Genomic DNA, 14062 nt, shown 5'->3' with positions numbered 1-14062 from the left:
TTTTGAGGGAAAAAAAAAAAGCTAATGGTAGTGTCGTCGGGGGAAGGAATAATTATTTTTATAGAACTTTTTTTGTAATCCTTTTCCGTTTATGTTTTCTTTTTGTCCGTATAGTCGAAAGGGCCCCGATTTTTCAATTTGGGCCAATAATTTTCTTTTTTTGATAATGGGCCAATGAATTGTTAAGTAGTGTCAATTGGAACCAAATTAGAAATATAGGTAAAGTTTACTGATCAATTTCAAAGAAGAGATACTTTCCTTCTTTTTCATAGTTCACCTTCATGTAATATATTAACCAACTGTGATATCTGTAATTTATCTTGTTCAAATACTACATTTAAAAATATATTATGGAGAAGTCGAAATCGTAAAATTCAACCCATTTGCGGGGTGGATATCCAACCCATTTGCACACATACTAATAAGAAGATAATTACTTTATATAAATGCATCATTTATTCGAATAAAAACTACATAGATGTAGTTCAATATAAAATTTCTTAGAATAATTTTTTATACACTGACAACATATAACTTTTTTTTTAACACTAGTAGGTTTAGATCATCTGTCACGTAACATGAATTCAAATCATGCATATGTGACATATACTTATAAGTGTGTTAGTGTAAAAAATATTATACTGTCAGTGCATAAAAAATTAATTCGGACTATTTTATATGTAATGTAAATAAAAAGTCACGAATTCAGATCTCACTTGCACTCCTTCCCCTGTACCTACTCCCTCCCAAATTTCTGATAATTTAAACACAACCATATCCGCAACAATAAGAGCAAGTGCAAGTGTCATTTTCGGTGCATATTCCACGGGCAACATCTCTTTTTCTACCGCCATGTCGTTGCAGACACGTTGACACGCAAAAGCCACTGGTGCAGCCTCCACTTATGCAGATACCTTCGGAACATTGCTTTTTTCCATCAACCATTGAGATTGATCCATAGCCTATAGGAAAATAAAATAAAAAATAGTTATACATAGATATCTTAAAACAAGAGGTAGAATCTATACTTAGAATTGCGTCTAAAATTGTTTTTTTTTTAAGTGGTGTTGAATATTTCTGAAAATTGAGAAATTATAATATAACTCTTGATTAAAGGAATAAGGAGATTTTATTGAGAAATGATTTGGCCAAGAGGAAGGAATTATTATTGCTAAAAAGTTAAAATGTGCGCAAAAACTTAATAAAAGTCAATAGCTACATAAATTTTTTTCCTTGTACGTATTGTATGTTCCTTTTATCTTGCATCGTAACTTATTAGCAACTCTTAAAGAAATAAGAACAATAATTGTTTGGGAGGAGGGTTGGGTTGGATGGCACGGGGGGAGGGAGTATAAGTGAGAGGTCTCGGGTTCGAGTTCTCCTGCATATACAACAAAAAAAAAAGAACAATAATTGTTTCAATATAAAGTATAGTTCTATCACTATTGATGAAACGGTGGGAGGGGAGAGGGAGTATAAGTGAGAGGATGGTTGGGTGGCACGGGGGGAGGGAGTATAAGTAAGAGATCTCGGGTTCGAGTCCTCCTGCATACACTACAAAAAGAAAAAAAGGTCCAACAAAAAAAAAGAACAATAATTGTTTCAATATAAAGTATAGTTCTATAACTATTGATGAAACAAGAAAGAAAGAAAGGGATACTTATGAGATGTATTACCGAACATGATGAAGAACATAAGAATTGTAGCAGCAACAAGAGAGTGGTTCTTCATGACTTCCTTTAGATTGTATTGCTATTTCGAAAGTTTTCTTTTTGTGTGTAAAAAGATATGTATAATGTGATGAAATCATACACTTTTTCACACGTATATATAATGAAAATTTGAGATACAATTGTTCATAAAAGGAAAAATATCTTTGTGAAATTTCAAATTGGCTAAATCTTCAATATTCTCATTGTTTCAATAACCATAATTGTGCTTTCCTGAAAAAAATTAAAAGGTGATATTCACATTTACGTTGGAGAAGGTAAAAGAATCAATTAATGTATTTATTACTAGTCTTTCAAGTCAATTTAATGAAACTATGATTCTATTCTCAAGTCTTTTAGTGGGTGATTGAATAAGAAGATACAGCCGTATCATAATATCCATGATTCTATACTTAAGTAATTTGGTAAGTAATTGTATAAGAAGATACAATATTAACATATTTTTCATGGTCTCACTTTCCTATTTTACTGTACTATACATTAATTTTTCCATTTTAAAACTTTAGTATTGTATGATTTTATTAACTTTATATTGAGTTTGACAATTATTGGCACTTCATATAATTATTATGATTCTAATAAAAAATTGAAATTCACTACATAGTTTCTTTTGACTATCAATTATTACTACTAATGAACTAGTTTTTGCTGGTATGCAAATCCATTTATTTTTGTGCATTAACCTACACCTTACTCTAAATTTTGTTAAATTTATATAAATTGAGCTAATCCAAAAATCAGAGCCAACCTAACAAACCAATACTCATTTTAATTCTTTATTTATGTCCCTCAAAAAAATGTTTGTTTATGCTACATAAGGTTGAAAAGTTGAACTAGTCCAAATTGCCAACTATATAATTGACTCAAAACATATCTAAACTAGCAATATCTTAAAAATAAACATACTTATTGGCCACGAGATGTGATTGGCCTCGTACGACTATAGGTTGAAGTACTTGAAGCATTAACACAATTTCTAGGGTTGTAAATTGAATTAAACAGCTTGATACTCGGCTTAAACTCGATTCGCATCAAACTTGTTCAAACTAACTTGTTTGTTTAGGTATCAATCCAAGTATCAACCTGATTTCAAATTCAAAAATATTAACTAATCAATCACGATTTTAACGTTGTTTAACTCGATACTTCAGGAACATATAGGGCAAGTAAATTTCTTAAAAATATACCTATAATTTCCTTCCTTAACTCCACTTCTTTCATTCCTTATATTGCTTATCTTGTAACAAGCATCTAACACTCTTGTTTCATGGATAGGCATAATTGATTTTAATCACATCTCTAATTCATTGTAATTGCTTATCTTTGAGCAAGTATATAATACTTTTGTCTCATCGATAGGCATAATTGATTTTAATCACATCCCTAATTTATTGTAATAGATTTCTTGAATATCAGAGTCCAAAAATTAAGGGGAAAAAGCAACAAATTGTGGTGAATGATCACTGATTAGCAACCAAATTGACAGTTTATTGTTACTTGTAAGTTTAGAAGATTGTGCAACTTTTATCTTCAAAATTTTGGAAAAACAGACTAGAAACTATAAGTTATCAAATGAGTTCTGATTATATGTGATTGAGTTCGATACTTTGACAAGTCAAACCAAACTTTCCGTGAACATACGTTTGAAATTTCAAACCAAATTTGATTAGTTTCTTTTTAAAAGTTTTCAAACACAAGCCAAGTTCAAATAATTCTTTTAAACTACAAACCAATCCTAAACATACCTCTATCCAGGTTGTTAAGGCTAATTTCCAGCCCTAACAATTTGTACTCTATTCAAGACAATCACACTCTTGTTTTCATTTTTAGGTCGGTGTATTTTAGTTTATTATTTCAATGTATCATATTTATTTACAATCTTGCAACACTTTGTTAACGTTCAACTAGGAGTTTATTACCTGTTTTATGCCTACCTTTAACAAGCGCAAATTAGAAAGATTCAATGGACTAGTAGGGAGGCAGATCAATTTACTCATAAATTAAGGCGTTGTGCTGACAAAGTTTGTGATTATATGTAGTTGAAGTAGGCTTCTAGTTTTTGACATGGGCTTTTTCGTATTGAGTTTACTGTTCGAAGTAATGGAAATTCAATATTTTGTAATAAAAAAAAAACAAAATTCATAAGTGCTGTTGAACCAATGATATGTAATCTGCACAATTTGATTGTGTATAGATAAATGGCAAGGTTTACATATTGAAAGGATTGTAGCCTTGCTATTTCTGTTATAATTATTGTTCAGATGGCGCAAGTTGTTAAACTACATTTCCTAGAATAAAATGCGAAGGACCATAAACTATATAATTGCCCAATATTTTGAGATTTACTCTTTAAATGACGTGCTAATAAATTAAATTTGGAGCAGGAATCCATCTGTTCAAAATATGAGCTATTATTCTTTTTACAAGTCATGCCTTACACAATCAAAGTTTAAGTAATTTATCTTGTTAGATGAATGGAATATATATCTACATTGTCCAAAAGATTATGTTGTTGAATTTTTATGAGAATTGGTGTAAATAGCATTTTTGAATCTGAAAGATAAATATCTACAAAAAAAAAAGCGACTACCATGCGTCAAAATATAACAAATGAAACTATAAGTTATGTAACTTTGTTCTTTACGATATTTGTTTGAGTAAATTTTATATACACTGACAGTGTATACATTATCATCGTTTGATTCATAACATATGTGCAAAAGTTAAATTTCAAATTTAAATTTTGTATAGTTGTCATTCATCTAAGAAAGATTAATCCTATTTGTTATTATTTCAGGAATGCAACTTAGAATGACTCCAAACACGAGTCTCAAAATATTTGAAGCCTCAAAGAAGAAAAATTATGTTTGGATGGAGAATTGAGCTAGATTTTATAGTATTTATAAACAATTGGCATCTTAAATTGAAGGTGGCATAACATCTTGACAGCGTATTAGAGTGCTCAACCATTATGATAATATACTCTGCAAGTAGCCTTATACGCCAAAAGGTGTTTTTCGTAAAATTGCATTTGGAGAGCTATTTATTTATTTTTGGGAGTTTTTTTTAAGAAAGCATTACTACTATAGTATTGTTTTTTTTTTTTCATAAATCTGTTTCTACATAATAGGTGCTTGATGAAACATAATTATGATTTAAGTACGGGTGCTAACAGAGGTGGGGTAGGCCTGTCAACGAGTTGGGTCAGGACCGAAATTCATTATTTCGGACCCGGACCCTGGCATACCATTTCAGGCACGGACCAATGGGCCTCAGATTCGGGTCGGGTTTACTCGAAAAAATTTATCAAAACTTACAATTTCTAATAAAAATGAGAAAAAAAATATATTTGTAAACTAATTTCTAACTAATACAAAAAGAAAACCAAATAAGAAAAGAAATCAAATTGACTTTACTCAAATACATCACCCTAATCAAATTATATTGATAAATATATATTTTAAATTATTAATTCATTTATATCTGGATCCGGGTCTAATACGGGTCGGAATACTATATTCCGTATCCGATCCATTTTTTGTTTGACAAAATGGATCCGAATCCGGGTCCCGGTAACAGAATTAAATCCCTACCTGTACCCGCAACAATTTGATGGATCCAATGCGGGTTCGGATCTAGACCCAGACAGTTGACAGGCCTAAGATGCGGGCACTGTAATTGTGCTTTAATCCGCTTCAATCCAGTTGTTTATACCTGTTATTACAGTACGATAACATAACATGGCAGTGTTAGAGAACAAGTTAGTTTGTATAAACAAAATATTCTATACAATTCAATTTTAACGATATAGTGTAATCATCATTCAAAACATGGTTAATAGTGTAACGGGTGCAATACCCAAACGGTGCCACACGAAGCTCAGCAGTACTCGTCCAAGGTACAAATGCTAGCGTTTATTATTATTAGGGAAAATGACCTGTTTCATCTCTCACATTTCATAAAAATATTCTTTTCGTCCCTTACTTTTAAAATGAAGCATATTCATCCCTGACATTTAAAAATTAAAATTATTATATTCCTGAACCTAATTTTCAATATGAATCAAACCATCCAATAACCCAGTAATAAATTTCGAAAATAGAATTGATAGATCATTCGGTCAATTTCATCATATTCACATGACATTTATTAAACCAAAAAAATAAAAATTATAACATAAAAGGCCATTCTTTGTCTTGGAATAGTAGAGTTTTTTTTTTTATAAATTTTTTCATGCACCGTTAGTATATCCGCTTGCGAATCTAGATGTGTATCATAAATATAAAATTTGGTGTTTAAATTTAAATTAAAATGATATGGCGGTACATAAAACCGTCAGTGTATACAATGATAATGTAGAAAAGATTAATCTTTCTTTTTTATGTTATAATTTTTTATTTTTTATTTTTAGGTTCATTAAATTTCACTTGAATACCAAATTGAGTTAACCAAGTGATCTATCAATTACATTCCCAAAATTTGTAATCAGGTTGATTGGTGGTTTTATTCAGATTGAAATTTGGGTTTAGGGATGTAATAATTTCAGTTTTTAAATGTCAAGGACGAAATTGCTTCATTTTAAAAGTGAGGGATGAAAAGAATATTTTTGTGAAACGTGAAGGATGAAACATATCATATTCCCTTATTATTAATATTATTTTTGGTAAGAAAAAAGTTTGAGTGAATTTGGCTCTGGTCACCATCACGATTCAGGACATGCCTCTGGGATCATAGATCATGTACAAGAGTTCTTACAAATTGTTCATCAATATATTTCTCACATTGACAACAAAATTCAAATACATGATCTTTTGGAAGTAAGTGATCCATTCTTGTCATGTCAAATGACGTTTATAAATGTCATTAGACTTGTAACATACATAACTTATAAACGTCCAAGATATTGTAATATAAGGTAAGCACACTAAATATTGATGCTGAAACAGAATTCGAATACACAATCTTTTGTAAAGAAATGACTCCATCCTTTTCATGCCAAATGATGTTTATAAATATTATTAGACTTGTAACAATTAATAACCTATAAAAGTCCAAAGTATTGTAATAGGGGTGCTACAGTGCAAGTACGCTAAATATTGGTGTCCAAATATGTGAAAACTAGAAACATAAGGGACTCAAGAGCTAAATATTTGTGCCCAACCATGTGAAAACCAGAAACATAGGGGACTCAAGTCCATTGCAGTCCATTGCTTCGGATTAAACTATGATTCTCCCCAGAATGTCTTGAGTCTTGACCAATTTTAGGGTTTTCTGATTTCTCCTCGCTCTCTTCAATTCTGTAAATTGATTGTTATACTGGAAAATTCGACTAAATAATTATAGTTCAGTGCTGACTGTTGCAGCGGCAGCGGGGTTTTGTTTCGTGATTATTTCAGGTTTGAAATAAAAGCTCAGGAAAATGAACGGTGAGGAGTTGACGGAGCAAGAAACCGCTCTTTATGATCGCCAAATTCGAGTTTGGGGCGTTGATGCTCAGCGAAGGTACCTTGCCTGTGGTTTTTTTTAATTTGTCTTTTATTTTTTCGGAATTTGAAGAATTAATTCTGTTACTTTCATTCTTTTTTCATCTTTTTTAGGCTGAGTAAATCCCATATACTTGTCTGTGGACTTACAGGCACTGTTGTTGAGGTAAATTTTGTGTGTTTTAGAGAGTATTTATTTGTGTTCATGTATGTTTCTCAGACTAGAATGTTTGTGCACTGTGCTCTGATAGTTGTATTCTATTTTTGCTTTTTGATGTCCGGGTTTTGAGTGACTGGTTAGTTTTAGGTTCTATTGTTAGTGCTTGCGTCTGTAATGTACATTTTTGTGCAATTTCTGTGTACTTTTGGGTTTTACATAAAATACCATCTTAAATATGATTTTTTGGCCTAAAAGAAAATTTTGGTTTTTTGGTTGGTATTATTCAATGGTGTCATGCAATGTAGTTGTGAAATAAATGAGATTCTTTTTGCCCTTACATTTTGGTAGTGAAATGGTAGACTTGAAGAAGAAGAATGATTTAGTTATTGCTGTACTATTGCAGTTCTGCAAGAACATTGTGCTTGCTGGAGTTGGTAGTTTGACATTGAATGATGATCGTCCAGTTACCACTGAGCTGTTGTCAGCCAATTTCTTAATTCCTCCTGATGAGAGTGTGTACCGTGAGAAACCTCTGGCTGAGCTTTGTTGTGATTCTTTGAAAGATTTCAATCCTATGGTTCGTGTTTCAGTACAAAAAGGTGACAGTTTTTGCCCCTGGCTTAGTTTTTTTTACATTATTCTTTGAAGTCTCAGACATGATGCTCATTTAACACCTACGTATACTTGGCAATTTTGACTAAAAGGACTAGAATAATTTGTATGTCATAGTGCTATTCTGATGCACTGAACAGCTTCCTAAAAATTATTGCTTTACTAGCCAACTATAAAATCTTATATTGATAGGGTCCTATGTCTTGCTAGCTTTCTGATACCCTGAATAACTTCCTAAAAAATATTTCTTTATGAACAAATTAGGAAAATTTATATTGAGCTGAACTTTGATACGTATTATGTGTTGCCTTGACGTGATGGTTTATCTTATCTACAAATGCTTGACATTTTAAGAGTGCTTGTGTTTTATCCTTGCAGGTGATTTGTCAAGCTTTGATGTTCATTTCTTTGACAAGTTTGATGCTGTAGTTGTCAGTTCTTGCTCCCTAAACACAAAAGTATAAACCATTCTCTCTTGCTAGCATAGGATTAGTTTTAACATTTCTTACTACATATTGTTTTTTGCAATTGAAGTCATGTTTTATGGTATTACAACTTGTTGTTTCTTCTATTTCTCTTTCTGCTGCAGAAGTCAGTTAATGAGAAGTGTCGCAAGTCATCAAAACGTGTGGCATTTTATTCAGTTGATTGCAGGGATTCCTGTGGTGAATTATTTGTTGATTTGCAAGACTATACTTATTCCAAGGTTCTGGTTTTCAATTTCTGTTCCTTTCTTTACTGTCTCGCTTATAGAATTTCCACTTCTACTGCAATATACTACTGTAACTGGTGTTTATTTAGCTGTTTAGTCATTGTATTTCTCGTAGATGTAAGATTTGATGTTTGCTTCATCATTATTGTGTTAAATTTCATCCTAAGTTTAATGAGATATTTTGGCCAAAGACATTTTTTTGCAGGTTTAATTCTCAAAGATTAATTATTGGATTGTTGATTTACTTGTAGAGTTAATTGTCCTCTTAATGATTGTCCCATGAAATATTTCATCTTGCTTGTCGTTCTAACAGAAAAAGATTGATGAGATGACAGAATGCAGACTGCAGTTTCCTAGCTTTGAGGTACAACTCCATCAGACCTGAATATCTCTGGCACATTTTATATTTAAACATGATTTTGTTTCGAGCTAGGACTTTGCTAACTATGTGCATGGTTGTCTTCTTGTCCCATTCGTCCTGGGTGTTTGGCACAATTTTGCTTCTGTTTGCTGCTTATTCATAATTGAGAAAACTACCAAGCTGATGAAAACTATTAAACTAAGCTTAACAGTGGAATGCTGGCCATGACAAAAAATTTTCTTGCTGGCACCTAGTGACTTAGATATTCTATTTTGGTTGATACTTGATTTTCACATTACAATAGAAACTTTGTGCTTACTCATGCATCTTTTGAACATTTAATGTATTTGCCATGCAGATGATGAAAGTTAATTATGGATTAAAGTGAATAGGAGAACTTATGGGCAACATAGCTTTACCTTAGTTTTCATTAAACTACAAACTCAAGTGGCTAGCAGCCTTAGCCCTTTCATAATTGACTAGTAACTTGATTTTATTGCCCCGGCTTAGTTCTGGGTTTTATTAACTAAGAAAACTTGATCGGCTTTGTTTTTTACTTTGATTAATGTTGCAAAACATAATTATTTTCCTCCTGCTCGAATCTCTAACACCTGTTTTACAAGCATTGTATTTTATTTTTTGAGATTCATTTACTGATCTAGGTGTTCTATTTTCTCATAGATTCTAGAAAAGGGATGCAATTTCAATTGCAAAGCATATTTTTAATTTCAATTGCTAGTAGAGTTGTTTCCTTAGAGATTTTAATTTGGGCATTTACATGTCATGGAACGGATATATGAATCAACTGCATCTTATGTAAGATCTGCATACATGAGTTTGAGTAACAGACAATGTCTCAAGCCAAGGGAAGTTATATGCCGATGAAGCGACATAGATGTAGCAAAAGCTTTCAGAAACTTTTGCTGAGCTCAGCAAAGTTACTCTGAAGCAGTGGTTCTTCTTGTATTTAATGGTTCAGGATGTAAAAGTCAAATCTGAATCTGACAATTGCGAGGGACAAGGAAATAGAGTTATGAAGACCCAGGAGTAATACGTAGGATTGCTAGGAAACATACTCATATAAAAGTCAAGAGATTACTCCTTAGAAACTGGTATTGCAGAAAATCTGCAATGGAAATGTTATTTCTGCCAATGTCTTTTTTACAGAGTTATATCTCTTTTTATGGAGGTGGTGTGATTATATATCACAATTAGTTAAATTGAGTTTATAGATTAGGTGGTTAATTTTAACATTAGTTAATTTTTCCAGGTCAAATCAGCTTGGCTGTTTAAATAAAAGTGCTTCACTCTATGCATATGAGAAGAGGTGTCTGAATGATTAGTCCTTTTCTTGTGACAAACCAATACAGGAAAAAACTTGAAGCATCCAATTTAAACAAGTAATTGAAAAGCTAGCCTAGGTTGAAGTTGCAAAATAAATAAAGTGGTTACTAGCTCTAAAATTAAAGAGCATTGGTTCAATTGAAATTCAAACAAGATCTTTAGATTCTGCATCAAATTCAGCTTCTTGAGATGTAGAGATGAGCTTGAGATTTATAAAAAATGTACGCTGGAAGTGTTGGTATTAGTTAGTTTTTGGGCCATATTGTGCCCTGCAAGTGTCAGATTTGGTTTTTCTGTTCATAAGTGGCACATGACATGTACAAGCAATCATTTCAGATTTGTATTCTGGCAACTTTATTCTTTGTGGAAGTTCGGGAGTTAAGCTCTAGATATTTTTAGGTGGATCTCCTGGTGTCTTGTCTTTTCTATGGTGTGTAGCACAATCTTCCTTAAATGAAATGTTTTGATTGCAAAGTATCTCTTTTCTCCAAAAGGCAGTCCAGTTCTTTAGTCTCTTGTCTTTGGACCTGCTAGGATGAAATTCTGTATTTACTTGTTCGGTGCAGAGTGCAATACGGAAGCTTTCATTTTGGTTTACCTAGAGAAAAGGCAAACTAGCATTTTGGATGAGCCTCCCTTTTGTGGTGGTTCATTGAGCATGTCTATCAATTGCAGAAGAAGAATGTTTTACTCAAGATATTGCTTTGCAGAAACTGCAATTGGAGATATATGAAATTTGACATTGTGTTATGAAATTTGACCTTTTTATCGACTAAATATATGTGCAAAACTATTCAGCTGGGTCATAATGAAGGTGATAGATGCATGAAATTTGACAATGCTGGTAGATGTCATGAAATTTGACCATCTATCACATTACTGTATGTGCAAAACTAATTTAGCAGGGTCATAATAAAAGTGATACTGTCACAGTTGATTTAGGATGAGAACAGAATGATCTTGGTAGTTAATGGACTTAGCCAATTCTGCTTTTGTAGCTTTCTTCCTGTTGCTTGGAAGAATGAACCGGTGGGTTTTTTGTTTTTGGACTGTTTTGTACTGGTCATGGAACTCTAATATGACCAAATGTGCACTGGTTTTGAAATTTATGAGTAAAAAGCTGAAGTTAGAGATATGCTGATGTACTCTGCACAACTTTTTGCAGGAAGCTATTGCTGTGCCATGGAGATCTCTCCCTGGGAGATTGTCAAAGTTATACTATGCAATGAGAGGTATTAAAGCTTTATTTTGCTTTCTGCACTTTTTAGTTGGCCATATTGCATCTGCTTGTCGATGGGAAAAAGCTATTCAATTAAGTTTTATGCTGCTCAAGGAAGTAAAATGTGCATGCTGTTTTCCACTGAGGATTCTTTGATGTAAATCCACAGTGAATACTAGTGATTATCTGTGGAATTAACACTTAATCTCATTAGTATTCCTTATTTTGCCTTCAAAGTACAAGTTTGATGTAAGGTCCATGTCAGAAAGTATAGGTGATTATTTAGTATAATTAAACAAAAAATTTAATGGGCGTTCTTGTGATCTGCCTATTCAATTATTCTGGGATAGGCTATGAGGATAATGGTTAATATGTATATGTAAATGTGAAGCATGCTTTTTGTTTATTTGTTTATACTGAAGCTAACCACAGTGCTTACATTGCCTCCTTTCATTTAATAAAGTTTGAATTTGGATGTCAAAAGTTATCTAATACTGGTTTGAAACATGTTCTAGCCAATAATGTTTGCCACAATATGTCTCTCACACATGAATCCAACAATTGCAGTGATAGAAAGGTTTGAAGAGCTTGAAGGCAGGAAGCCCGGCCAAACTTCAGCTGCTGACCTTCCTAATATTCTGAACTTGAGGAAGGAACTTTGTGAGGCACATGTATTGAATGGCTTTTCTTTTGAGAGTTTACATTGAAACCTTATGTATGTCCTTAAGCACATCTGACGTTGACACTATTCCCATTTGCAGTCGCTGAGTGAATCTCAGATCCCCGATGCTCTCATTGAGAGATTGTTAGCTGGTACAAGAGAGTTTCCTCCAGTTTGTGCCATTGTTGGGGGAATCCTTGGACAGGTGATTGCATAAAGAATCTCTCATATATTACATTTGCTTTTACATGCCTTTGGGTTCTGTAATCATTTGAAGGAGATTTTCTCCACAGGAAGTCATTAAAGCAATATCTGGCAAAGGCGATCCAATAAAGAATTTCTTCTTTTTTGACGCCATGGTTGGTAAAGGCATAATAGAGGATATAGCAAAGACAAATAATGAGGCCGAGCAGTTCCAAAGTGGATGTTTAGAAGGTTGTCTAGAAGTGGACTAATTCTAGGGTAACCTGACCTTTTTAACCTATTTTTTTGGGGACTGGACTATACGCTGATCATTGAATGACAAGATTTCCGATCGAGGCATGGCGTTATCCCAGCTTTTACTTGTGATCATGTACAATGGTGTAAAAAATTTCAGATTTTCTAAAATGTGGCAGAAGACTGAGTAGTTGAACTTCGATTTCATGGAGGATTGTAAAGGACATAAAAAATGTCTGGGCTTTGTTGCCTGTTTATCTTGAAGGTTCCTTCTGGATGCAGGAAAGCATTGTGGTTTTTGAGAAATTACTGCAGTAAAGGTAATAGGCAGGGTTTGAGAAATCTCTGTCAAATGTTGCTCAGCCGTGTTTGTTTTAACCTTAATGTGGATACCCTCATTTCAAAGTAATATTGAAAGATTATCTTGTGGTTTTACTTGTTCCTTTGTGCATTAGGCTTTCAAGCTAACAGAAACCAACTAAAGCTAGTATACTCTGTTTTTTTTTTTTGGTTCCCCAATGCAAAGGAAAGAAAGTTAATTGAAGAAATTGAGGAAACCAGGTTAATTTCCCATATAAAAGAAGGATTAATCTTTCATATACTGGTAGTGTATACACTGTCAGTGTTGGATAAATGATAAATATGTAAAATTTAAATTTAAAATTTAACTTTTGCACATATGTCATAGATCTAATGGTGATAGTGTATACATTATTGATATATATAAGATTTAATCATAAAAGAAATTGATGCTTATGGCAGAGTGCACGGTCAGAGTCAGCTTGAACATGAATATCACATTACAATAAAGGGACTGTAAATTTTTCCAATTTTTGTAGAGAGTAGCTAGTAGCAACTACCTCACTCGGGAAACCTACCATTGGATGACCAACAACCAAATGTATATGGTAGTTAAAATATAATCAAAATTTCTTTTTTCTTCCTAATGACTAACAATCAAATGATGTGTATAAGGAAAATACAATTAGCACACTTCTGGAATTTAAATTGAAATCTGCTAGTCTATTCATATTGACAATATCTAATTCTTTTAATACTTTGACTATAGGTACTTAGGAACTTAAGAACTAGACGCGTCAAAATGGGTGACTCGCGCGAGTTTGGATGGATTATAACTGAATAATGAGTATAATTAGATCAATCCATTTCTATCTATTTAAATAAATGAGTATAAATGGGTACAAATTTATACCCATTTAATAAATGGGTATGAGTATATTCAATTATCCATTTATGAGTCATTTAACATTTTACTTATTTTTTAAATATTTTTTCACATGTTATTTAATGAGAAATAACGATATTTTATTATTATTAGATT

The 14062-nt window shown here is 32.5% G+C and overlaps 1 protein-coding gene across 1 annotated transcript; it reads left to right on the top strand.

Annotated features, from left to right (window-relative positions):
* The first annotated feature begins 6960 nt into the window (after positions 1-6960).
* On the top strand, positions 6961-13155 carry LOC113775608 (SUMO-activating enzyme subunit 1B-1-like). The gene is made up of 10 exons (XM_027320563.1): positions 6961-7232; positions 7328-7379; positions 7777-7972; positions 8364-8443; positions 8575-8691; positions 9011-9061; positions 11568-11634; positions 12189-12292; positions 12383-12487; positions 12576-13155. Exons 1-10 carry the CDS (start codon positions 7150-7152, stop codon positions 12735-12737), a joined length of 1017 nt encoding a protein of 338 aa, XP_027176364.1. The 5' UTR covers positions 6961-7149; the 3' UTR covers positions 12738-13155.
* Positions 13156-14062: the final 907 nt, after the last annotated feature.

The sequence above is a fragment of the Coffea eugenioides genome, chromosome 1, assembly GCF_003713205.1.
Source record: "Coffea eugenioides isolate CCC68of chromosome 1, Ceug_1.0, whole genome shotgun sequence".
Lineage (NCBI taxonomy): Eukaryota > Viridiplantae > Streptophyta > Magnoliopsida > Gentianales > Rubiaceae > Coffea > Coffea eugenioides.
Note: the sequence above shows the minus strand (reverse complement) of the source record. Positions and strands in the feature narration are given on the sequence as shown.

Coding starts and splice junctions, on each gene's coding strand:
- LOC113775608 (XM_027320563.1), top strand. CDS start 7,150: ATGAACGGTGAGGAGTTGACGGAGCAAGAAACCGCTCTTTATGATCGC. Junction 7,973..8,363: donor TCGTGTTTCAGTACAAAAAG/GTGACAGTTTTT, acceptor TTATCCTTGCAG/GTGATTTGTCAAGCTTTGAT. Junction 9,062..11,567: donor TGCAGTTTCCTAGCTTTGAG/GTACAACTCCAT, acceptor AACTTTTTGCAG/GAAGCTATTGCTGTGCCATG.